The following is a 26,076-nucleotide window of genomic DNA, read 5'->3' as shown; positions in this document are numbered from 1 at the left end:
AATAGAAAACCTACTCTGGAGGCATCTGGTAGGCAGTATTTTCCCCTTAATCATTTGTATTACTCTCCCGTTGTAGTGTTAAAATGGGCTCCCTTACATATTTTTATCACCGGACTGGCTGAGAGAGATACTTTTCCGTAAATCAGTATATTGCACTCTGTCGGGAAGAAGTGCTCCATTTTATAAGCTGTGCATTTGGCACATCTGGCCTTTCATTTCAGAATGGGTTGCCTCAGACTTTCCATAATTCAGTCTGCAGTGTTCGCTTGTACATAGGGAAAAAAGTCTGCAGCACCACATTTGCTCTGCGTCATACACTGGTAATCTTTTCAGCCAGGCTAAAAAATCCTCATTTGTGCACCATGACTTAGCCTGTGCTATTCTGCAAAGGCAAGCGGGGAGAGCTCTGCATATGCTGTGTACTCAGAGCACACCTGTGGGTTCAAAACTCTAGGTGCAGACACTCAGTTAAAGGTAAATCTCACAATGTGTGTCATGTCATGGAAATCACACTCATTATGCAAGGAAATGATTTACCTTTTTGTGCATTGTATGCATCTGTTTTTTGTTTGGCTCTAGAATTCCACTGTTCTTGACTATAGTTGCTCTGAGTGTTGAAGCGTTCCTGCCCCGTTAAGCCCGCTTTGCACACATTATTATGGGGTTCGCACTATGTAACGCAATGCAATTTCAGCACTTTGCTCATGTCACCTATTGGCACAAGAATCCATTTGCATGGGAAAGATAATTGGCATTGTCAGTTGTGCTCATCACATAGTACCCCATTGCATCTTGCGACCACCCGCACTTACGGTTAGTTAATAGGACGGAGAGTATTCAGAAGGTGGCAAAGCTTATAAGCATTTCTTAGAATAAGTAAAATATTTCACCAATAATTTAAATTAAGCCTTTACAGAAGCTCTGGGAAAGAAAATAAGAACATTGTCAACACACTCTACGACCCTATTTAAGACAGATGATCAACACTCACCGGCCTGTTTTTTGCAGTTCTTCACTGTCACCGTGACCACCCCCTCCTTCTTCATGGGAGGCATCACCATTTGGCAGGTTGTCCGCTCCTGAGTACATGTTTTTTCTGACAAAAATGAAAAGCAAAAGAATAGTTTCAGCTTCCTTGCTGCATGTGATATCCCAATAACAATTTAATTACTTATTAATTTCTTGTTTACTGAGAAGATCAACCTAATGTTAGTCAACTGTTTTGTTTTCACCCTAGGTGGAGTGCGACCTGATAAAGCTTTCCCAACTGTGTCCAGGTTCATTGCAAACTGATTTTTTATCACCAGGTGGGAAGTTCTGAAGTTCGATCAGGGGATCATTATGAAGTGCACAATAATGTACCAAGGGCCAGATTTACAAGAAACTGGCGCAGCAGGGTGCTGCGCCAAAATCAACAGCGCTGGACCAGTTTTGAAACGCAGTGATGCGCCGTATTTTAAGAATACGACACAGCTCTGCGTTTCCCCTTGTGCCGGAGCTAAATTAAGCTGCCTGCAACAATGCAGGCATCCTTGCACCATAGTACAAGGGTTTGTGTGTTGAGGGGAGTGATTGTTTATGTGCAGGAAGGTGACCCTTCCTGCACATAATCTAAATGCTAAATGGCGATTTAGCACTTCTATGTGTTCTGCAGAATGCAGCGCACATAGAAGTACCAACCCGTCATTTTTGAATGATTGTTTATGTGCAGGAAGGGACACCTTCCTGCACATAAACAATCATCTGTGGCATTTTGCTTCTTATATGTGTGCTTCAGAATGCAGCACACATGGAAAAAGCAAAATTCAAGGAGGAATAAAAGTATTTCTTCTCGTTTTGCCATGCTAATGCCACCTTTGGGGTGGCGTTAGTTTTTGGTGCTGCCACAGATTTACAATTTCTCGTAAATCTGGGGCAGCGTCAAAAGCAATGGGTGTTCCAGTGGAACGCCCACTGCAGCACCCTTTGCACGCCCCGCTGACGCAGAAAACTGCATTGGAGGGGGCCATATTTACAAGGAGGTGTAAAGCCACAAAAAGTGGTGTTACACCTCCTTGTAAATATGGAGAAGTGGTTAGCACCACCAAAGCGTTTCAAAAAGTGATGCTCCATTGACGATAGGGCCTTGTAAATCTGGCTCTAAATATCTAGGAAGCGGTTTGCCATGCCTTCAGCAAGCTTTGTTTCATTAAGAGAAAAGAGCAGAAACACCACTTATCAGGGAATGAAAATAAAGCGACCAAGCATGCTGTGTTTTAAGTCTTTAGCAATGTTTTCTATTTTTAACGTTTTTCAAGGCTTCTTCAAGGAAATGGCTTGGGCGAAATGAATCTAAAGTGTACCGATTTTTTGTAATTGATTATCCTCAAAATCTGGCATGGATCAGGCTGACGTGGTCCTGTAAAGGACACCTTTACATTAGACATACACAGAAGGCAGGAATAGGGTCAATGAAAGGCAACTTATTGTGCATTTTAGTCAAATACCTTTTGTCTGAAGATGGGAGGGATTTAGGTGGCTCTATTCGGATGGTGGGATCCCATTCGCCAGGCGGAAGTACAATCACTTCATCCAGAAACTCATCGATTCCAGCGATCAGATCCTGCCGGTTCTTTGCTTTGTAGGCAATGTCATGGAACACCTACCGGAAGAGCAAATCTGTGTTTTCCAGCAAGAGCTTCAATCAAGGCTGTCTAACATTATTATCAAAAAAAGAGGCTTCACGTTAGAGTGCCAATAAGAAGTAATTTAGGGACTGTGTAACATCAAGGTTCCTGCCTCACCATCAGCTGTAACACAAATAAACCAATCACTTGATAAAACAAATATGTGAGTAGAGTGCTCTGTTAGAGGATGAAGACACCATTTCCAGAAAAAAACACCTTGAAAGGGGGCAGACTTATAAGAATGAGATTTGGGCAGATGCTGGGTGGTGAAGGGGGGAATTGCAATTAATTTCTGTATTGTTTTAACAAATGAAGAGAAAGAATTAAGGTAGGAAGAAAGAGGAGAAAAAAGCAATGAAGGATGGGAGCTACTGAAAATCAAAGGCAGGGCCTATGGTGAGAGAAAGAGAATGGAGATGAGAAGCAAAATATTAATGATATAATAAAAGAGAAATAATTAATAAACCCACAGAGTGTAAAAGTGATTAAGTTTGTGATGAGCACTTTATGAAAGTTGAATTCAATTTAAGTACATGTAGAAAAGTTGATGAATGTGACACATGCACAAGAAAACACATGCATAACAACATACACGTTCATCTAATAATCACTGTTAGACCTGACATGCCTTAGGGTGGTCACCCCTAACTTTTTGCTTGCCTCCCTCCACTTTTTGGACCCTGTTTTGCTGGCTTTTAGACTCTGCACACTTTACCAATGCTAACCAGTGCTAAAGTGCATATGCTCTCTCCCTTTTTAAACATGGTAACTTTGGATTATACCTGATTGGACTATTTAATTTACTTTTAAGTCCCTGGTAAAGTGCACTATATGTGCCTAGGGCCTGTAGATTAAATGCTACTAGTGGACATGCAGCACTGGTTGTGCCACCCACTTAAGTAGCCCCCTTAACCTTGTCTCAAGCTTGCCATTGCAAGGCCTGTGTGTGCAGTTTCACTGCCACTTCGACTTGGCATTTAAAAGTACTTGCCAAGCCTAGAACTCACCTTTTTCTACATATAAGTCACCCCTAATGTGTGCCCTAGGTAACCCCTAGAGCAGGGTGCTGTGTAGGTATAAGGCAGGACATGTAACTGTGTAGTTATATGTCCTGGTAGTGTAAAACTCCTAAATTCGTTTTTACACTACAGTGAGGCCTGAACCCTTCATAGGTTAACATTGGGGCTGCCCTCATACATTGTTGAAGTGGCAGCTGCTGATCTGGAAGGAGCAGGAGGGTCATATTTAGTATGGCCAGAATGGTAATACAAAATCCTGCTGACTGGTGAAGTCGGGTTTAATATTACTATTCTAGAAATGCCACTTTTAGAAAGTGAGCATTTCTTTGCACTTAAATCTTTCTGTGCCTTACAATCCACGTCTGGCTGGGCTTGGTTGACAGCTCCTTGTGCATTCACTCAGACACACCCCAAACCCAGGGTACTCAGCCTCACTTGCATACATCTGCATTTTGAATGGGTCTTCCTGGGCTGGGAGGGTGGAGGGCCTTCTCTCACACAAAGGACTGCCACACCCCCTACTGGGACCCTGGCAGACAGGATTGAACTGAAAGGGGACCTGGTGCACTTCTTAGCCACTCTTTGAAGTCTCCCCCACTTCAAAGGCACATTTGGGTATAAAACAGGGCCTCTGCCCTACCTCATCAGACACTTGCTGGAGAAGAAACCTGAACCAGAAACTACATCCTGCCAAGAAGAACTGCCTGGCTGCTCAAAGGACTCACCTGTCTGCTTTCTACAAAGGACTGCTGCCTTGCTGTTGGCCTGCTGCCTTGCTGAACTCTTGTCTGACTGTGAAAGTGCTCTCCAAGGGCTTGGATAGAGCTTGCCTCCTGTTCTCTGAAGTCTCAGGACCAAAAAGACTTCTCTTTTTCACTTGGACGCTCTGTGCGCCGAAATGTTCGACGCACAGCTTGTTCTGCGGCGAGAAAAACGCCGCACACCGACGCTGATCGACGCGACGCCTTCGGGACGACCGAAACTTCGACGCACGGCTTCGCAAGGACAACGCCGCCCGACCCCCAGAGGAGAAATCGATGCGACGCCTGCCGTGAGATCGAAATTTCGACGCGCAGCCCCGCAGAACGACGCGCAGGCGGAAAACAAGCAGGAAAATCCACGCACAGACCCGGGACATCTGGTAATCCTCGCGATCCACAGAAAGAGACTGCCCGCGCGCCGGAAAACGACGCATGACTTCCCCGCGTGGAAAATAACGACGCAAGTCCGTGTGTGCTGGGGAGAAATCGACGCACACACCATTTTTCCACGTATCTCTTCTTCTGTGGCCCTCTGAGGAGATTTTCCACTCCAAACCAGGTACTTTATGCTTGAAAGAGACTTTGTTTGCTTTTTAAAGACTTAAGACACTTCATATCACTTTTCAGTGATATCTCTACAAATTCACATTGCAACTTTATTCGTTTTGACCTACAATTATCCTGATAAATATTATATATTTTTCTAAACACTGTGTGGTGTACTTTTGTGGTGCTATATGGTGGTATTGTATGATTTATTGCACAAATACTTTACACATTGCCTTCTAAGTTAAGCCTGACTGCTCGTGCCAAGCTACCAAAGGGTGGGCACAGGCTAATTTTGGATTGTGTGTGACTTACTCTGACTAGAGTGAGGGTTCTTGCTTGGACAGAGGGTAACCTGACTGCCAACCAAAAACCCAATTTCTAACAATCACTAAAAAACGTGAGTGTCTATTCACAAAGGAATTTTAGAATATGTAAAGAGGTACTCCTGTAGCACTCTGTTACACACTTGTATGCCTTTGTAAATTGGCCCCAAAATATCTAAAATAGGAATAACATGGGAATATTCATAAACAGTTATTACAAACTGAAACAACGGTGACCACTTTGCCCTTTTACTAATAAAAAATTGGACGTTTCTGGGCCAATTGACAAAAGACATGTAAGAGTATGTAAAAGAGTACTCCTGCTGTACTATGTACTACTTTCCATGGTCATCAATGCTTTCGTGAATCAGCCCTTTTGTGAGTAGGATGTTATCGTTCATAAATCGGAAGATGAAACACTTTTTAGGGAAACCCATACAAATTGCCTCTAAAACCTAAATTATAGGGCTTTGCTGTTATAAAGTAAATTCATAAAATCACTCACTATAAAATCACTTTCGCTGGCTCTGCACTATGAATATGGCATATTAGAATGTGCTACCTGATTTATTTAAGAACTACTCTTGTAAACCTCAGTGGCAACTCTGAAAACATTTTCCCGCTGACAGATAAGTGAGGTTATTATTATTTTTAGAAACATGCAGTAGTGACGTATGTGTATAATAAATGGGAGACGTCAATCTCTGTATAAAAGTCCATCTCTAATTTCCTTATTATCGGTCAATTGTAATACCTCTATTTGCCAATAATAAAGAAATCGTGTATAGCTGCCCAACTGTAATAACTTACACCAGTTGGTTCTAACATCATAACGTCCATTCCCACAGCCAGCAGCTAAGGTGAAAGGCAGGACATAAGCATCATTAAAGCTGCAGGTTAAACTGCAAAAGCAAAACCTGGCTTTATCTGCATCTGCTTCCTTTTTTCCTAGATGAACAGTGATCTGCAGAAAGGAGATAGTTATGGAAGCATGCTGATCTTTTGCATGCTTTAGGTAGTTATAGGACAGATAGAATTTCTGCATGTTCCAACACATTCTGAGCAACAGCGTTTTTCTAAGTTTGTCTTGTATTAAACCGATTCTAATACATTTTGCAACAAATTTGTAACTGATTTTCAGTTTGTTTAATGTTGCTGTAAAGATTTATTTGGGAAAGGTGATGATTTGGTTGTATATTATAAGGAATCAAGTACCCCTTGCTGGACATTACAAGGATATTGTAATTAACCTCAGAGGTCTATCACCGTTATAAAGGACCTCGGCCTTTGGTTTCGTTCTTCTACATCACGTAATGCCTCAGTGACTTGCAATATATTGTAACGCTGTCACTAAGCAAGACGTACATTGGAAATAATTTATTCAGAATATAATGTGAGTATTGGTTATGTACACTAACCTGTACCACTAAATAAAAGATATTGTTTGTTATCCAAGCCAGTGGTACTCATTTTATCCACCTCAAAAATTTGAAAGGTTGAGTAGACCAGCAGGGATTTGATCCTATGACCATGAGGTTCATCACCAATTTTTCGGGTGGATGCATTCATCTACTGAAACACCATACACACACAGCAGGCAGCCTTTTAATCTTTTCATTCTTTGTAGGGAGGGGAAGAACACAGGTTATTTTATTGGTGACTCAAATAAGCCAAAACAACTTATATGAGAATCAGAGCAGACAGAATGAGATGGCTTGTCACAGTCATGGCTTAAGCTAATGAAGAATTGACCACCAATTGAGGAAAGAAAGAACTAGCTCCCATCTAAACCAAAACAAACTGCAGACACATTGCATCTAGACAGCGTGACAATACCTTTAAAGAACCAATAGAGAAAAGGCCTTGAATTTTTTTTTGAATGATGCTTTGGTTTTTCAGACTGCAAGACAGGAGACACAGCAATCCAGAGAGAAACCTATCCTAGATCTGTGCCTTGTGATCGTCTTTCCACAGTTAGTTGGTGAAAACAGTCCAAACAGTGGGGTGGTTACAAGTAGATATAAATACTTTTGAATGTTTTACCCCTAACATCCTGTCTTCCTGAATAAATGAAATATTAACCGAGGATTTCCTTGACTAGACGGACAGTGCAGTCCTTAATTGTATCAAGGCTGAATCAGAAGGTTGTCCTCACATTGTTACGTATGCAGTCAATGCAGAAGATGATGTTTTGAAGTATGATACTTGTGGATAGCTGAAATTAAGTAACTAAACCACATATCAGTCATTGTTCAAAACAGAAAAGTTTACAAAGAGCTCTTAAACAATAGAAGGAATCTACTCCAAGATGGCATTGGGAGGGTTACGGTGGGCAATACAATAGGCTCAAGTGTTCATTCTGCAAAAAATTGAACATGCCTGTGAGAGGACATAAATCTACTGTAGACATCCTAGGCAATCTACTATTGACATGCTCCTGACTCACCAAGACCTGATACCATAAGGTCACCCCTTCTCCAGGGTATAGTCACAATATTATCCACCAGCCTACACAGGGAAAACAGCACGGCCATTCTATTTGTTTTTGCAAGACAGTGCTGTTATCAGTTACAACACTAATATTGCTCCCATACAATTTTTGGTCATTCAAGTACGTTGAAGAATTCATCTGAGATTTCAAAGAACTAAACCATTACATAGTCAGACATGGTGGTGCTTTAATTCGACTAAAGTGGGGAAGTGTTAAATGGGATAACCTAAAAGCCACAGACTAACAGCGCGTATTCCTCATTCTGTCAAGGTGTTCAGCCGAGATGTCTTGCTTCATATTGATTTTAAAGATGCAGGTTTATTTTTCCAGTTTGTTCCAGGGGTTATTCATACTTGTGTTGTACAGCGGCCCAGCAGCCATCTTTACATGTAAAGTAGCACAAATGTCATGCCCTATAATGAAATATACATTTCTAGCTTTCCACATCTTGCTGTGTGCCTTAAAGCATACTCATCAAAGAAGACCTATGTCTTCAGTGAAGAAAAGCATCGCCTTCTCTACCCCCGTCCTGTCCTCTGCATTCAAGAGTTTTATCCAGTAAGGCTAATAGTCAGGGAAGTAACCAGTTGCCTGCTCCCTGAATCCTACTACATCAGGGGGAATCATGCATAAGAAAGTGTAAACGTTTTGGGACAGATGCTGCTGGTTTTTCGACGAGAGTGCACTGAGGCCTGCTAACCAAATCTCAGTGCCAGTGTTTTAACCCTCAACAAAAGTATGTTTTTCCTACATTTCTGAGTGCACTTCAGGCTTCATAAACATTTTTGAAAGGCAAAACAAGTGTAAAATTGCTAAAGAAAAAAGTAATTGCAAGTCTATGATTATCGACCAGACTATATTTGGTTAATAGGCTTTCTTAAAATTAAATTCAATATTTGGAATGTGAAAATTCTTCATTTTACATCCACAAAAACGGATGCAGTAAATAATAAATAATAAACAATATGGACAGATTTTCTTTGTAGGAGGACAGAGCTATTTTTGAGTTTGATGGATGGCCTACCAGGTCAGCGGAGGTTAAGGCAGAGGGCTGCCTGCCCCATACAGTTATCCACACCAGCGTAGCAGGAATATTTAAGCCTACTCTGGAGCCTTCGGTGCAGCGCCTCCACTGTAGGTTGAGGGATATGCCAACTGGGTGGCATGTTGGTTTGCTCTACTCACCTTTTCTCTTTACTTTTCAGAAACATAATGTCAAAGTATGAGTTTGGTTTGGGAAAACAAACCATACATTGCACTTATGCACAAGGAACTGTCTTCCTGCCCCAGTGCCTTGAACGATGGTTCCAAGCAGGAAAATCTAGTGATGGGTGCCATGCCATAAACAGGCAAATGCCAGTATGAACTGCTGGCCGTATTGTGGATGGGATGTCAGGTAAAACATTTCTCACACAGAAGAGCTGAGGCACTACAGCTGGGAAACCTGTGGTTCAACTGCCTCTAAATGGGGAGAGTCAACCAGTTTGGTGTGGCACTTAAACCACCAGTTTAAGGTGGTTCACATGGTCTGCCAAACTCTAAATGAGAGCCATAGTCTGAAAATGTGTATTGTCCTGTTCACTGAGCTAAAACAGCAACAATATAACAGATATAAAAATTAAAATAAATCTATAAATGGAACTTTAAACGAGCTTACCTCATCCGACATCAAGGTGGCAATTGAGCGGCCGATCTCATGGTACGACTTTGCTTTACCTTTAGGGCCCAAGAGAATGAACAGGAATCTAATGGAGGAGAAAGATGACATCACTGAGACTGCAAAATGTGAGGAATGCACATAAAATGTACATGATGAAATAAACAGGTTCCACACAGAGGTGGTCAAGAGGTAACCATTCTAGTAGTATAGCTATGTATACACGCCACTCCTCTGTGAGTATTTGCATACCCCAAGGGCGGCTGGTAATTTTAGGAGGGAGGTTGGCAGGCTGGACAAACAGGCACACATGCACACTCACACTTATTCATTCACATACATGCGCACGCACATCCATTCACAACACTCATTATCAAATATTCAAACATAGACGCACGCACCAAACATGCATTTAAACACACACACACTTACCTTCAGCTCTGCCTCAGTGGTCCCAGGAGGGTTGGGACTGCTGCTGTCCCTTACTGGCTCACCTAGGGTCAGCCAATGAGGGAAGTCAGCAGTCTCAGCTCGTCACAGAGTAGGATGGGGTCAGTCAGCCCTGGGCGAATCAGGGCTTAACACTGGAGCGCCCAGGCCTGAAGCAATCGGTGGCGTTCCCCCTCGTCATAAGGGGGAAGGCCTTGGGGCTCCTTTGCTAGGCTGAAGAGGTCACTCCCACAGGGCTGTGACTTCTTCAGCCCAGCAAAGTTCAGCTGAGGTAGCCAGGAGCCTGCGCAAATAGTGCATGTCTAGCTCCAGGCAGCCTGACCTGAAAATGAAGAGTGTCTATCAGGCTGACCTTTGCTCAGCCTGACAGTCACTCTTCTTAAGGGGCAAAAGGTGGGGTGGGGCGTGACCCCTCAGCTCCCAAGAATGGGCAGTGACTGGCATACCCACTTCCTGTTTGCTGATTCTGTTAAAACCCTTCAAATAGTGGAACATGAGTGCAGAGTTTTCAACAGCTTTCAAGGGAAAACTTTATTTTCTTTTGCACCTGCTGAGGGAGCATAAAGACCTGAATACACAAGGTAGACATTCGTGTTCTATCTGACCTTCTAGATCTGTGAGCGAAATAATTCAAAAGCAAAACATACCCTAAACTTTTCAAATTACCAATGGAAGGTTGTGCGTTGAAGATCTGATTCACAAAGCATTTTCCATAAATAAGTTGAAGTCCGCTGCACAAAAATGCAGCTTCTAAAAACAAAATTCCAATCCGAATTCACAGGATCATAACCGCTGGAATCTTATATTTTCAATGTGCACATGTAACCGCTGAAATTCCACAGAGAACGTCGAAAATTGGATGCAGTACCTACCAACTGGCTTTGGCTTTATACGTAAAAAAATATATCTTATTCCCTTCCTTCCAGCACCTTCATCTCCTCCAGACAAGCCTACCTCTGTAGCTGATGCCTCAGAGCATAGCCTTGGTACTCCTCGTGGCCTGCTCAAATATGCATTGCTCCAATATCATCTACCTGGCCCTCCTTAGAAGGTGATGATCAAATACCAAAGCGCTCCAAGAATGAGCATTCACCAGTTCCTCTCACACCCATCACACCAAGGGAATGCAAAACCTCGAGCCTTGTCCAGAGAACCTATATTTTTGGGCTTTTATCTTTGAGTGCTCTGGGATTACTGATAGGAATTGCCACTACCCTGCAGCTGCCCAGTTGCCTGTGGTTGGCTTCCGAAAGCGGACTCTACAGCACCACCATGGAATCCAAATGTTTTGTGCAGAAATGTGCCAGCGTCTAGACCATGGGTACTCACAAACTTTTTCTCGGGGGCCAAAATTGCAGTATGGTTTGCGGCCGAGGGCCGCACTGAAGTGACAGCGGGGGGCGGGGCTTAGAGGGGGAACAACCACCCCACCCCCTTTTTCAAAACAATGCTAAACAATGCTGTATTTTGAATCCAGGTATAACTACAAACCTACAAAGGGGACATTTTGAAAAACATTTTTATTATCACCCCTACCCCAGTAACACACACACACAGCACACACACACAGCGCCATCTGCTCTCACGCCTACCCCAGTAACACACACAGCGCGCACACACACAGCGCCATCTGCTCTCACCCCTACCCCAGTAACACACACAGCGCGCACACACACAGCGCCATCTGCTCTCACCCCTACCCCAGTAACACACACAGCGCCATCTGCACACAGCGCCATCTGCTCTCACCCCTACCCCAGTAACACACACAGCGCGCACACATACAGCGCCATCTGCTCTCACCCCTACCCCAGTAACACACGCAGCGCCATCTGCACACAGCGCCATCTGCTCTCACCCCTACCCCAGTAACACACACAGCGCGCACACACACAGCGCCATCTGCTCTCACCCCTACCCCAGTAACACACACAGCGCGCACACATACAGCGCCATCTGCTCTCACCCCTACCCCAGTAACACACACAGCGCCATCTGCACACAGCGCCATCTGCTCTCACCCCTACCCCAGTAAAACACACAGCGCGCACACACACAGCGCCATCTGCTCTCACCCCTACCCCAGTAACACACACAGCGCGCACACACACAGCGCCATCTGCTCTCAACCCTACCCCAGTAACACACACAGCGCGCACACACACAGCGCCATCTGCTCTCACCCCTACCCCAGTAACACACACAGCGCGCACACACACAGCGCCATCTGCTCTCACCCCTACCCCAGTAACACACACAGCGCGCACACACACAGCACCATCTGCTCTCACCCCTACCCCAGTAACACACACAGCGCGCACACACACAGCGCCATCTGCTCTCACCCCTACCCCAGTAACACACACAGCGCGCACACACACAGCGCCATCTGCTCTCACGCCTACCCCAGTAACACACACAGCGCGCACACATACAGCGCCATCTGCTCTCACCCCTACCCCAGTAACACACACAGCGCGCACACACAGCGCCATCTGCTCTCACCCCACCCCAGTAACACACACACACAGCGCACACACACAGCGCAATCTGCTCACACGCCTACCCCAGTAACACACACTACATTAAAAACAAATAAATAAATAACCAAAGAGCCTTACCTGACTCAAAGCACTGTAAAGATGCCACAAATCTGGAACAGCAGGCAGGCAGGCGGGCAGCAGACGTGGAGCCGGTGACAGCAAGCAGACGACCAAAGCCCCGTAAAAGTTAGCTGCAAGCGCTGACTTTTATGGGGCTTTGGCTTCCACAATCGTCAGGGCAACGCAATAAACAATGGCCGCCGTATGTAAACATAGAGGAGGGCCGCGGGAGCATACTCCCGCGGCCCTCCTCTATGTTTACATACGGCGGCCATTGTTTATTGCGTTTGGTGTGCGTGCGTCTCGCGGGCCGCCAAGTTAGGTCCGTGGGGCCGCTGGCAGCCCGCGGGCCGTACTTTGAGTACCGTTGGTCTAGACTTAGTGGTACAGATCTTTGTTCTGCAATACCTGCTTCGACGCCGACTTTTACAAGTAAGGTAAAGAACCGATAACCTAGCTTTTTACGAGAATGTTTTGGACCCTGCATAACATTTGTTTCTAGCAACTGCGATCTCAGACTCAGAGTGTCATCCTAAAGGCACTTCCCTGTCTTCTCCATCACGTGTGACTGTGTCCTGGAGAAGCGGTCGCACGGGATTTGCTCTGTACTATAACCAGTAAAAAAAAGTCAGTTTTGATCACAGGAGTGTCTGAAGTGGAAGAGGCATGATACTTAACTCTCTGGGTAGTGGGGACATTTCAGAACAAATGGGGCTCTTTGCAGTTTGCTCAACCGCAATTTCTGCATTGAGCTTTTGAGTAAAAGTCACATGCTTAGGGACCTCATTAAGATTAAGTCAGCCTTGGCACGAATTATTTAATGAGCATCCGCTGGGCATGACTACCATGGATCAAAAAATCAATAACAGTAACAGCATTATTACCTGAACGTATGTTGACATTAAAAAAACAATAAACCTTCCCATCATTTCTGATTGCTCACTACCAGGAAGCCGCCATATTAGCTACTACAACCACAGACACCATTTTATGTACATAGATGGTGATAAGTGGCAGGTGGTGGGCCATTAGGATATCACTGCATCTTGTATTCTGAAAGTTCTGTTGAGGCCGTGTCGTAAATCAGGGGAAGACTACAAATGGTAATCCTACATAAAGAAGAGAATGAAATAACAGAGATGCAGACTCCCCTGTATTAAATTTCCTATTTTCATATCTTTCAAATAAATCCTTTTACACAATCAAGCAGCGTCAGTGAGGTAGCAAAATACACCTGCAGGGTTAATTGGCACCAGCCATTCATTGCCTTCGACTGTTAACAACTGAGTTGTGTTTCCTGGCCACTATTGCCACTCAGAGCCAGAACCCTTCTTTGGCTCACTCATTCACACTTGCAACTTGAGCAGACCCAAGGAGAACAGGATGCTGCGCCCCTCCTGCCCCACAGATTGACAACACCACCATGCACATTTTTCTGTAACATGGGTTGACGTGACGTGAGATTTAGGGACTATGGGCCAGATGATTGACTGTTTCATTATGCAAGTCTCTAATTGTGACTTTTTGCAAGTCGCAATTAGACTTGCAAAATTAAATGTACAAATGTGTCGCAGACAGATTTAGTAATTCCCAGTGGAGTCGCAAAGACCTATCTCATCAATATTCATTAGGTAGGTCGTAATTTGTGACCCCATTGGGAAAGCCCGCACTCACAGGGATAGTGGCCTGCTGAGGACAGCAGACCACCATGTCTGTGACTGCTTTTTAAATAGAGATTTTTTTCTAAATGCAGCAAGTTTTCCTTAAAGGAAAATAGGATGCATTTCAAACAAAAAAACATAAAAGATTTATTTTCATTTTTTCAGAGAAGGCAGTGGTCCATGGGACTACTACCTGCTCTGAAAAAATATTTTGGCTTTCATTCACAAAGGGGAAGGGGTCCAATTTGAACTTGGTGGTAACCAACTTAAAATTGGTGGTAACTGCGATTGTTTTGCGACCCCATTCACAGTTGCAAAACAATCTTACATGGCCTTGCGACATGCTATTAGTAAGGGATTCCCTTGGCACGCCCCTTCCTAATAGCGACTCGCAAAAACATTTTGCAATTTGGTAATTAATCACTGAATCACAAAATGGGGTCTGTACATCCAGAAATGCTTTTTTCTGGTTGCAAATGGCCTGATTCTGCGAATCAGACAGTTTGCAATCAGGAATAAGCATTGTACATCTGGCCCCTATTTAATGCAGTGAAGGGATGTCTGGTGACCTGCCAACAGGAGAACAGGTAGGGCGCACTGTGGAAAACGGGAACTGGTTTAACTTACTGTAGGTGATGTGTTTCACATTCTTTTGGCCATTATCTGTCAGAAGCATATAACCATTGTTAGACTTGTTAGGACGCTATTACTTATTTATCTATTCAGCAGTTTTAATCACTGCATGCAATACCCCAGAGCATCACAGTGTTTTTTACAGATCAGCATGGAGGTAATGCCTTTTTGTTTTGATACATATTTTAAGGTCTGCGTTTATTTATCAAACAAATAAAATTTAAGTTGGCAAAAACACAAAATGAGATTCATGAAAATGTGGATGAGGAGCATATAGGCCACACTTAATAATGTGGAAGTGTGCATAAGCAGCATCTCAAACATGCTAAACAGAAGAGGGGAAAGAGGAAAATCCTAAAGGGCACTACACGAGTCCTATTGGACGAACCGCTCTTGGACACTGAGGGTGAAGATAATTTTTTCCAGAGCTGGACGATGGCCCCAGGATTGTCTCACATTCATTCCAGGAAGGTTCTTGGAACACCATTGTTGAATGTGGTTAACTGTTCTGGAAGGATAGATATCTTGAAGGTATTTTCATCAGGTACCATACCAAAGGAGCATTTCCAACTATGAGAATGGTTATTTTGATAAAAAGATTCACGGACAGTGGCCCATGGTGTGAGTGCTTCAATGTTGCCTTGGACTAGGCAGTGGCTACTACCCTCTCAAGAATCTTTGAGATCCAGAAGGTAATAAGGTAGTAGTTTCTCACTGTTATGGTCCAGTTTGAGAATACGAGACTGCACAGTTTCATTGATTGCTTTTACCATGAATGCCATAGAAATTGTAGCATTTATCTTTAGGCCACAAAAAGTCAAGGAATGCTTGCTCGGTGTTTGGTCAAAAGGGTAGGTGTGGTGTTGTCTGGACGTATCAAGGGCAGAGACCACACAGATCAAATGCCAGCCTGCCTGCCAGGTCTTTGTGATCCAGACAGGAGCAAAGGTATTTACTAGTAATATATTTACTACTGCAGAGACTCAGCACATAAAAAGATAGGACAGACAGTCCTACTTTTTTTATGTGATGGGACTCCACAGTCGTAAGGATACTACTAGAAAAATGCCTTTGTGAATAGCAAACAATCGTTAACTTACACAAATAGGTACATTTACCTTTGTGAGTCAGGCACTACGTTTGCAGCATGTAGATAAGGGAAGGTGGCAAGGGAGTTCAATATGTCCTAAAACCGTTTAGCCTTAGATATAATGAAGTTTCAGCCTCACTTGGTTGATGTTGATGTTTGGGGAGGGGAGGGAGTGGCAATGCTGGACAGTGGGTAACCCTGGATAGAGGAATGGGGTCGAGAAGCTATAATAGTATGAACAGTGCTAGTGAAATGAAGAAGGAAAGGAGAAGCCAGAGGACTGCAAGAAGTCATGGGCAGAGGATACTAAGCACGAAAACAGGAGACGTGAGCTTGAGAGGTGGGGACTAATGCTTGGGACTCCTGGCGATACTGGGACCTCAGAATCTCAGATTAAATAGAAACACAGGGGAAGCCTCGGACGGAACATCAAATATGAGCAGATAAACTCTTAAAATGAAGAGGATAGTGGGAAAGGGGAACCAAAAGAAAACCAAGTAGAATGCCTGACAGTTTAAATGGCACATCAATTTTTAATAATGTCTTACCTGTCTTACCTCCTTGCTATAGATTTGTGGAAAAGGCAACCTCGTGTAAATATTTAAACACGAGTTAACTTCAACTCGAGAAGTAATTGTAATTGAACCACTAGTTTGTCATCTTTGCATATAATCCAGTCGTTTTCCAAATCTAGTGTGAGCTGTTTTTGATATAACGTGTGATTTTTGGTGCCTGTGTTACTTTTTTCAAGGCACAGCTCTCCAGTCATCCAAACACGTGCCAAACCTCGTCACCATTTAAGGACCAGTTTGCTTTCTCTAGGAATGATATTCCTGACAATGTTATATTCCTAAAACAATATATATAAAATGAGTTGCTGTGAAGATGACAAAGGCAGCTATCTCAATATTAACTCAATAATTCTGCAGGTGTGGAACTGTCCTTGGGCATCAGTCTTACATAGCTCTACCACAGTCCGGGTTGTAGGCCGAATTCACAAAGGTGAAAATACACATGTATATGTACTGATGTGTATATTTGCTCCAACACGTAGATGTAACTCCCCTCTTCTTTTCTACTCATCATTTCTGAGTGGAAATTTGCACTTAACAGCAAATTTACAAATCTGCACCCCCTCAAATGAAAGGGAGGAAACTACTACAAGTTGAGTGAACAGTTACGTCTATTCACTTTTTGCCTGTTGGTGGAAAGCTCTGCTACTGGAGTGGGGATCTCCCTACTGGAAGTAAGGGGAATATTATTAAAGTAGTGATTCTTTAAAAAAGCAATGCAAATATGTTAATGTATACGTTTAAATTAATTAAAAAAATATATTAATATATTAATAATTAATATATAATATACTAACATAGAAATAATACAATAAAATTGTGCTGCACATAAACTCATCAAAGTAACTGTGTAAGAAATAATAACATCATTTAAATATACTATTTAATTTATAAATATTTATTTTTAAACAATAAATACAAAGTCTACTCGCAATCGATGACAATTTTATTTGTATTTAATATTCTGTAAACCTGGTTAAAAGTAATATATTTAATTAACTTTAAAAACATTTTCATTTTTTAAGAAAAGTTTCAAAGTTTACTTTTAGATTAGGTATTGTATTACAATTTACAAATCAATCAATAATTACATCTCTCTCTCTCTCTCTCTCTCTCTCTCTCTCTCTATATATATATATATATATATATATATATGTTTTTGTCACTTGTTGAACTACGTTAATGTATTTAACATTCTCATGCCATGTTATTTTAATTTTCTGCGGAATTGTTTTCTATGAAGTGTTTTTGCAATAACAATGGTTGGCTATGTGTGGCGCTCGCTGGAGTTTATGTGAGCCTGTGTTGACACCTTTAGGGCTGTAGTAGCTTTAGAAGTGTATTTTGTGAATTGTAATTGTTTTACTCTTTTGTTGGTGTGTGATTAGTATTAGCACCTCCTTAAAAATCCTTGGACTCCTCCCATTTAGCAGTACCCATTCCCAATTACCCAACCTCTCTCCTTGGTCCATCCCCATTTACTACTAATTTGTGTACTTTCATGTGTGGCGGTCATTGACACCATGGTGGACATCTCTGCACAGACGGGAGAGGTGCACGGGAAGGCCTCTAGCCAAAGGTTTGTGAGTTGTATTTTCAGCACATAAGGGGTACAGCTGTAGTACTACTTTATGTACTACAAAATTCAGTTTGGAACTCAGCCTAGTATTTATTATGACGTTCCTAGGTTCATTTGTAAGTCATTAAGTGTGAAACTGCTGATCCCTGATGCATGCCAGTGATGCCATCATCTAAACTCCTTGGCCCTCTTGGGGCTTGTTCTAATTGGACTTTCAAGAGACGCATTCACAGGGAATTAATCTCCAGGGTGGTCCATATCAAGGTTAATGAGCCTTCCAACTGTGCAAGCATGACTCAACTTCGGGCGGAGAACTGCAAAGGGACAATGGCAGTCAAAATAATCTTTATTTGACCATAATAGCACATTAAAAATCCAAAGTACATGTTAGCATCAAGATTGGTAAAAAAATAACAATGATAAAATCATCAATAAAACCATGAAAAAACATAAGAACAAGAAGTTGGGAACAAATTTAAGATTTCGACATATCACAATCAACGTCACTTAAAGTACATACATCTTTCTCAAATTAATAGCAGCAGCAACGAAATTAAGAACAGCAGTGCAAATGTCAATAGAAGAGAGGGATTGCAGGTAATTTAATCCATCTTTATAAGCGGTAACATTTCTTGATAAGAGAAGTGGGTGTAGAAAGCACATCCGGATTCATACAGTGTGCAAAAGGGCATAAAGTGTATAGTAGATTGGACAGTGACAGCATCACAAGCGCAAGACGAAAGGAAGAGAGGCATGCAAGAGTCTACAGTGGGGAAAACCACTAAAAACGGGACTGTGTTAAGTCTAAGCCTTTTAAGACAGAATCTGTACTAAGGTTTAATAATCCAAATTAGGCACGGTTCCAGGCCCACTGTTGTACAGATTTGCATATACCTGGTTACTGAAGAGATATCCAGGATGCATAATACTTGATGTTTCATCTGACGCTTCCTCTGTGTTTCTATTTAATCTGAGACTCTGAGGTCCCAGTATCGTCAGGAGTCCCAAGCATTAGTCCCAACCTCTCAATCTCACTTCTCCTGTTTTTGTGCTTAGTATCCTCTGCCCATGACTTCTTGCGATCCTCTGGCTTCTCCTTTCCTTCTTCATACTTCTCCCATTTTCACTAGCGCTGTCTATGCTTTTATAGCTTCTCTAACCATTTCCCCTATCCAGGCTTACCCACTGTCCTCTCTGTAGAACGCGTAACACACAACATTATCACATTGCCATTCCACCACAACACAAGACATATATGCCGCAATCACAGTTTGACATACATCCATGACACAACATACACTCACTACTGATGCTGCACCCACACATGACACAACCACAACAACCAACACAACTACACACTCATACACAAACTCACTCACACATCACAACTACACATGACTGCCACGCAACACTCATGCATGTTGTGCGCAGCAACACAACACAATATACACAACAACCTCAAAGCCGTATGTAAATTGCACCCATACTGACACAACTAGATCGCCCACTCCTGCTCCCTCCACTTCACCCAGCCAATCGCATTGCGCACGCACATACACACACAACTCAAAGCACAACATGACAGGTAGAGGTCCTCTTGTAATGTGCACACATTGATTCAGTTGACAAGTATGACTGTGCCATCATTGTACTGCCAGCATTCATTTGGCAATGAATAGTGACACCAAAATGGCAGCTGTTTATGAGTGATATGTGTTGTGTACCAGTGTGTTCCCATCTGTGATTGACCCACTCATGTCCCTGACATTGGCATGTCACAGTATTTAAAAAAATTACTGTGACATGTATATGTCTGCAGTGGTCCTGAACTCATGTGCAGTGACCTCCCCAACATACACAGCCAATGCAGCTTCCCTACCTTTGTGTCCAATGGCGGGGGTTGTGTTTTCTCCGTGGTCCAGTGGTAGAAGCGACTGAGGGAATTATCTAGTCATGTGCAGATGAAAACAGGAGTGAACTCGGGAAAAAAAGTGAATTTTCACCCCTTCACTTCCCCCCCCCCCCCCATCTGCCAACTTAGAACTGGAGCTCAGACCACCACATTTTGCTTGATGGTATGGCACCTCCAAATCTGCATGGTGGTAAGTGTGGCTGAAGACCTGCCATCAGCCACTATTTCCTATGGCACCGTTGCAGCGGATGGGATTCCTTGGCAGAATCGCTGGGAATTGGGTGGGTTAAAATCTTGGGACACCAACATCTAAATTGGCAGACTGGGCTACCGTCAAAAAAGTGGCAGCGAACCCATTACCGCCAACATGCAAATTAGGCCCTCAGTCAGAAAGTAAACTTTGCACTGGACTATACCTGGCCCCTGTATTGGACTTGTGCTTCATCGCGGTGAGCTTTAACTTCTGACTTTAACTCAGTCTAGAGCAACCAGATTCATGTGGCTGCTTTGTGCTTTTGGTAATTTTAAAAATTATATCTCTAGTTCCCTATATTCCATTTTTGTTGTTTTTTACCCCACAATTTTTACTTTATTTTTCAAAATTGGAGTGGGATCTTTATTGATTTGTGTTTTCTACTTTTTAACTGTTTTGGTACTGTTAAGTGCTTTAGACATTTCAGTTAAGCCTGTCTGATCAGTGCTAAAGCTACCATGGGCTGAACTCTGGTTTAAATTACTGAAACCTAACTGGACCTTTCAAGGAACAGTGCCATTATTACTTGAAGAGGACGACCACCCTAAAGCAATCCAGTCATGAGGAAGGGGCTGACTCTTAGCCCACTGTCAGTATGTTATGTTCTGGTAACAATTGGTGTATGGGGAAAAGGAAAAATAAATTGTACGTATGAAAACAAACGTTTGTTTTGGGAACTCGATAAAGCACTGTGATACAAGTTATAAAAAATGACTAAAACGCAGAAAAATAATTGGAAATAATGTTATTGCAAGAGACAAAAATATTTCAGTTCCAATTCTGATCAAAGTATGAAAGGCTTAGTTAAAAAAATGTGATTGTCAGAAATGTGGCCACTTATAAGGCATGTACTGTAAAACTACAGGAGTCCCCCTTGACACAGAGACTGATATTAAAAATGGTGGAGTTATACATATATGCAAGCAATGTATTTTTGGAAACAGTTTTTGCTCGTATCTAAATATGCCTAGACAGTTTTTCCTACCGTGTGGGCACAGGAACTTCGGTCAGAGACCCCAGCATGACAGCCTGTTGTAGTCGGACAAACGCAATAAACGGGGTTTCAAGGAAGTCCACCTCACCCACAAGCACGTTGGAAGCTTCAGCATCTCGTGGCAATTTTTTCATGAATTTGTTCTTAAGCTGAAAGAGGGAACACACATTCACATCCTGGCTGCAATAGACTCATGAACACATTCTAAAACTAGAGCGAGTGTGCAAGTCTCTGGACATCGTTTTACACCTGACACTGACAAGCACCAACAAACCTCAAACTTCCAATCCTCAGAAGCAAAGATGCGCCACTCACCCCAAAAGCAAACACACCTCACAAGTACTTACCAGATGATAACTGTATTGTTGCTACAAATACTAGTAATAGTAACTATCCAGATTTTTTCCTGGTGTATATCACCACTAATACAACGACGGTTCCTCCTTTAGGGTAGAGGAGTGCCGCCCTTCTGCCTAAAATGCCCCCCTGGATGAAAAAAAACGGTAATAAAGGACATTATGTTACCATTTAATTTTTCATCCTCCCATCTTGAACCGAGATTCAGGTCGGGTGGGGCCACTGCTGCTGAGTGGCAGCAGTGAGCTATAAACAGTTTAAAGTGTGCATGTCCTTTTGGCCAGGTGTCTTACGATAGCCAGACAGACATGCGCACTTTGAACTTCTGTAACCTAACTATCTTAAGACAACTGGGTTAGAGAAAGCACAGGCCTCCAGTGCTCTTAAGAGCATCTAGAGTGGCTGCTCCCTCCAATCCTGGTGCTTATTTCATGCTGGTTACCAGCATGAAAGCAGAGCAGGATTGCTTAAGGGAATTTGCTGGAGCCCGAGGAGACCGGAGCGAGGAGGACATCGGATGTCATGCAGCAAGCAAGGTGTTTTTTTATTTTTATTTACACACACCACTCACCTTGCATGCATGCACGAACCAATGCCACATTTGCCAGGCCCCCTGACTCTGCCTACATGCCAGCCGCTGGACACTTATACAATTTGCATCTTTTACATCAAACTAACATCGACCTAACTACTACATCACAAGGTAAGGCTCGCTAAATTGATGTGGTTGTAAGAACAATAGTTATATACTTATCTTAGCAATGTAATGGTGAGAGATGTAGTGGATGAGATTTTTTTGCGCTCTACATATTTGTCCATCATATTAGTGTCATTCAATCTTTCCTCACAGTGGTGTAGATGAAAAATGTACCACTGAATCTCCCAGTGATACCAGATCAATGCTTCCATAATAGTTTACTCTAATCCCTTCTTTTTGTTATTCAGACAAGTCACGACCTTTAAACACCATCATATTTCGTGCACTGCCAACTTCACAAAAAGCTGTGATGTCCTCATTGTGGAGTTCCATTTCCTCCCTGACTACCAAGTCAACATCCAAACTGTGCACAACTCAACTAAGTGTGTGTTTGCAACAATACCGGCGGAAACTGTATGTGTTCCCAGTCCTTGCATACCCTTCAACATGGATCTTTCTAATGGCCTCATTACAAGTGGCCCACCATGGAAGTTACAACCCCCATGGTGAAACCCATGTGAAAGAAGCATCGTGGGATTGGAGTTTTTGAGCGGGCAGTTGCATGCTCCCGTAGAGAAAAAAAGGGTGGATATGCAAATTTACAAAACTGCTATATTTACTCCTGCAGATTCCCCAACTATAGATAGTTTGCAAGAGTAAATATAGAGGAGGAGTATTTATGCAAGCCTGCAATGCACATATTTCTCTAATTACACCTAGAGATTTCTTTTAATATCCAGAAGTCAGAAATCCACTGGGATCGTGGGAGTAAACCAGGGGGTCCTGTTTCTCAAAACTGTGCGTGTAATTTTATGTTACATGCACAATAGTATTTTTATGAGTGTAAAACCATTTTTGACAATCGTAAAAATGGATATTCAGAAATGAAAAAAGATTTCATCTGATACAGAATTTTGTATAAACAATCTTTTATAAGGCAGGCTGAAAGGGCACTCCAGGGTGGGAATGAAAGGAAGGTTTGGGGACACCCACTAGAAACTATATTTGTGAGTTTTAACCAACTTTTTCTCAACCTAATTTCACTCTAGAAACAGTGAAAGGGTTACTCCTGCCAACCTCCATAAGCACCTCAGCAGACCTCCCTTCCCATATAAACAAACATTTAAACAAATCCCTGGCATCCTGACACCCTGCCTTCTTCCCTTTGCACCTTCCTCTCATACCTTGATCTACTATTGTTTCAGCAAAGATCACAGTACCTGGTGCGCCCCTTCCCTCTCCCCGACTATCTGGACCTTCTCTACACCTCCAAACCGATGTACTGTGACGAATCCGGTATCAAATTCGCTCTTGACTCTTTACAATATGGTTTCTTGGCAACGTGATGTCGTTGCTGTCTGCCAAGGACCAAATATGTTCAGTTTACAGAACTGCCTTTGTGGAAACTAACACCACAGAAAGAAATGGAGGTTCACACATAAAAGCTGACAAATGGACATTTATTGTATGACTGACACATGGTCTGAACCACTGGAATGATGCAATTCTGCAGCCGTCACGTTTTTCACATAATTATAGATTTGCCACATTTGCCACATAACCCCTCACCTGCTGCATACTTTGCACATTTTACCAGAATTAATTTAGCTTCTAGTTCAACCAGATCAAACGTTACTATAAACACAGTAACTCGTATGACAGCACAGTGGAACGCTACTCGCAAAGGCTGACTGGTTGGCTTTCAGTTGCCTATTGCTGTATATGGGTGTTAACTGGTACTGATAAAGTGAAAGCCTTTGACCAGACAGTGTTAACATGCAAAAATGACAAAGTAACGAAATCACAAAATGTGCCACATCACACCGCATAATTTGCTTTTTCTTGCTGCATAATTTATTCAACCCTGTTGCGTATTTTGTTCCTCTCCTGCCAGTGGTCCTGCACACGGTATGAGATGTGCTGAAATAAAAGCACAAGTATCGTATTGACCATGATTTTTTCTGTTTGTGAAGATAGTACACTGATGCCCTCTGAGGTGAATCATTATATATGAGCTCAGAAATGTGGAAGAGGGGATACAAGTAAGTCAGTAACGTAGCAGAGGTGTCGCTGGCCCTAACTCATAAGGACAATCGACCCCTACATTAGTACCGGGAACCTTGCAATATTAAGGTGGAGATGCCCGCTCACAATCCTGGGCTCCGGTGCCACTGCACCTGCTGCGCAACGAATGGCACTGCACCGAAAGCAAGATTGCGAGAGCAATAGGAGCTCATTTCTGTTTCCCCGGTGCCATCCTTGTGTTTGCCCGCGTCAGAAAGGACAAGAAGACCCCAGGAGGAGCACGTGGGTATGGGAAGAGAGGGCCCCTTGGCACGGGATGCTTGGGACAGGGTACCCAGCCGTTTCTCACACTATCAGTCACATGGCTGGCGAGAAGCCTGGGTCAGGTCTCAGAGGGAGGGCGCGTCGCTTCCCAGAGGATCCGTCAACCAGCTCTGCAAATACAAACCCTCACCCAGACAGGGGTACACCGAGAAGTCTCCATGCCAACCTCTGTACTGTACCAGCACTCCGCTGAGCCGGGCACATCCATCTGAGCAGCAAAACTGCGCTCTTCCAGTTTTAAATAAGCGTTTTGGGTCTTGTGTTTATCGGGAATAAAGTGCTCCATAGTGGCGCTGCATTTGGCATTAACTTGGCATTTCCCTTTAATAAAATGATACGCACAGGTGTCTATTTCCCACAAACAGAAACGTTCCCCATGAAAAGATATGGTGTGCCTGAAAGTATAATGTGCAAGAATGCGCTGATGCGCGTTTTGATGCGGTGCACGAAAAAATAACTATGGGCCAGATGTATCAAACATTTTTGCGATCGCAAGTTTGCGATCGCAAAAATGCGTTTTGGTATGTAACAAGTCCACTTTGCGATTTGGTAACTTGTTACCGAATCACAAATTGGATTTGCGACTACATACCGATTTGGTATTAGGAAGAGGCATGTCAAGGGCGTCCCTTCCTAATACCGAATCGCAGAGGTGTGCATGATTGTTTTGTGACCGTGAATGCAGTTACAAAACAATCGCAGTTACCACCTACTTCAAGGTCCTCAAGGGACCTCTTCCCCTTTCAGAATGCTTGCAACAACGTTTTTTAAGAGCAGGCAGTGGTCCCACGCACCACTGACTGCTCTTAAAAAATTAAAAGAAAGCTTTTCATTTTTAAACGCATCCTGTTTTCCTTTAAGGAAAATGGGCTGCATTAAACAAAAAAAAAACATTGTTTTATTGAAAAGCAATCACAGACATAGTGGTCTGCTGAGCCCAGCAGGCCACCATCCCTGTGATTGTAGCCATTCGCAATGGCTCGCAAATTGCGACCTACCTCATGAACATTAATGATGTTGGTCGATTTGCGAGCCCTTGCGAATCGCAGTATGAAACTCCTAGAGTTTCATACATTCCAACAGCCATTACCTAATTGCAATTCTCTAAAAATTGAAATTAGGTAATAGCTATTGTAAAAAAATTATACATCTGGCCCTATGTCACTTGAGGATACAGAGATCCGCGGTATTCCTGCTATCGGAATTAAGCGGGCTGTCATATTGACGGCACATGTGTGAGTTCTTGGCCACTTTCGAGTGTTCAAATACTGAAAAACACGGATTCACAGAAAGAAGTACTCATTGCTCATGATCACAGAATGTGAATCCTGCATGAGAATCTAGGCCTGATTCTCGATCATGAACTGAGACATTACACCGCATCTTTCTTACAGTGCAGAACTGCTCCTGTGATGTAGTAATGCTCCTCAAAGCATATACCACGATGTGTCTACTGACTG

General features: G+C 42.9%; 1 protein-coding gene across 4 annotated transcripts in view; it reads right to left on the bottom strand.

Annotated features, from left to right (window-relative positions):
• The window catches only part of SLC4A4 (solute carrier family 4 member 4), a 623,315-nt gene that overhangs the window by 111,186 nt on the left and 486,053 nt on the right, over window positions 1–26,076 (bottom strand). For all 4 annotated transcript variants that reach the window (XM_069236872.1, XM_069236873.1, XM_069236870.1 and 1 more), the window contains exons 8-11: window positions 21,205–21,362; window positions 9,467–9,554; window positions 2,487–2,641; window positions 992–1,096 (exon numbers count right to left, since the gene is read on the bottom strand). In XM_069236872.1, the coding sequence (XP_069092973.1) occupies window positions 992–1,096; window positions 2,487–2,641; window positions 9,467–9,554; window positions 21,205–21,362 (506 nt within the window). The remainder of the gene's footprint in view (window positions 1–991; window positions 1,097–2,486; window positions 2,642–9,466; window positions 9,555–21,204; window positions 21,363–26,076) is intronic.

The sequence above is a fragment of the Pleurodeles waltl genome, chromosome 1_2, assembly GCF_031143425.1.
Source record: "Pleurodeles waltl isolate 20211129_DDA chromosome 1_2, aPleWal1.hap1.20221129, whole genome shotgun sequence".
NCBI lineage: Eukaryota > Metazoa > Chordata > Amphibia > Caudata > Salamandridae > Pleurodeles > Pleurodeles waltl.
The sequence above is the reverse complement of the archived record's forward strand: the minus strand, read 5'-3'. Positions and strand labels throughout refer to the sequence as shown.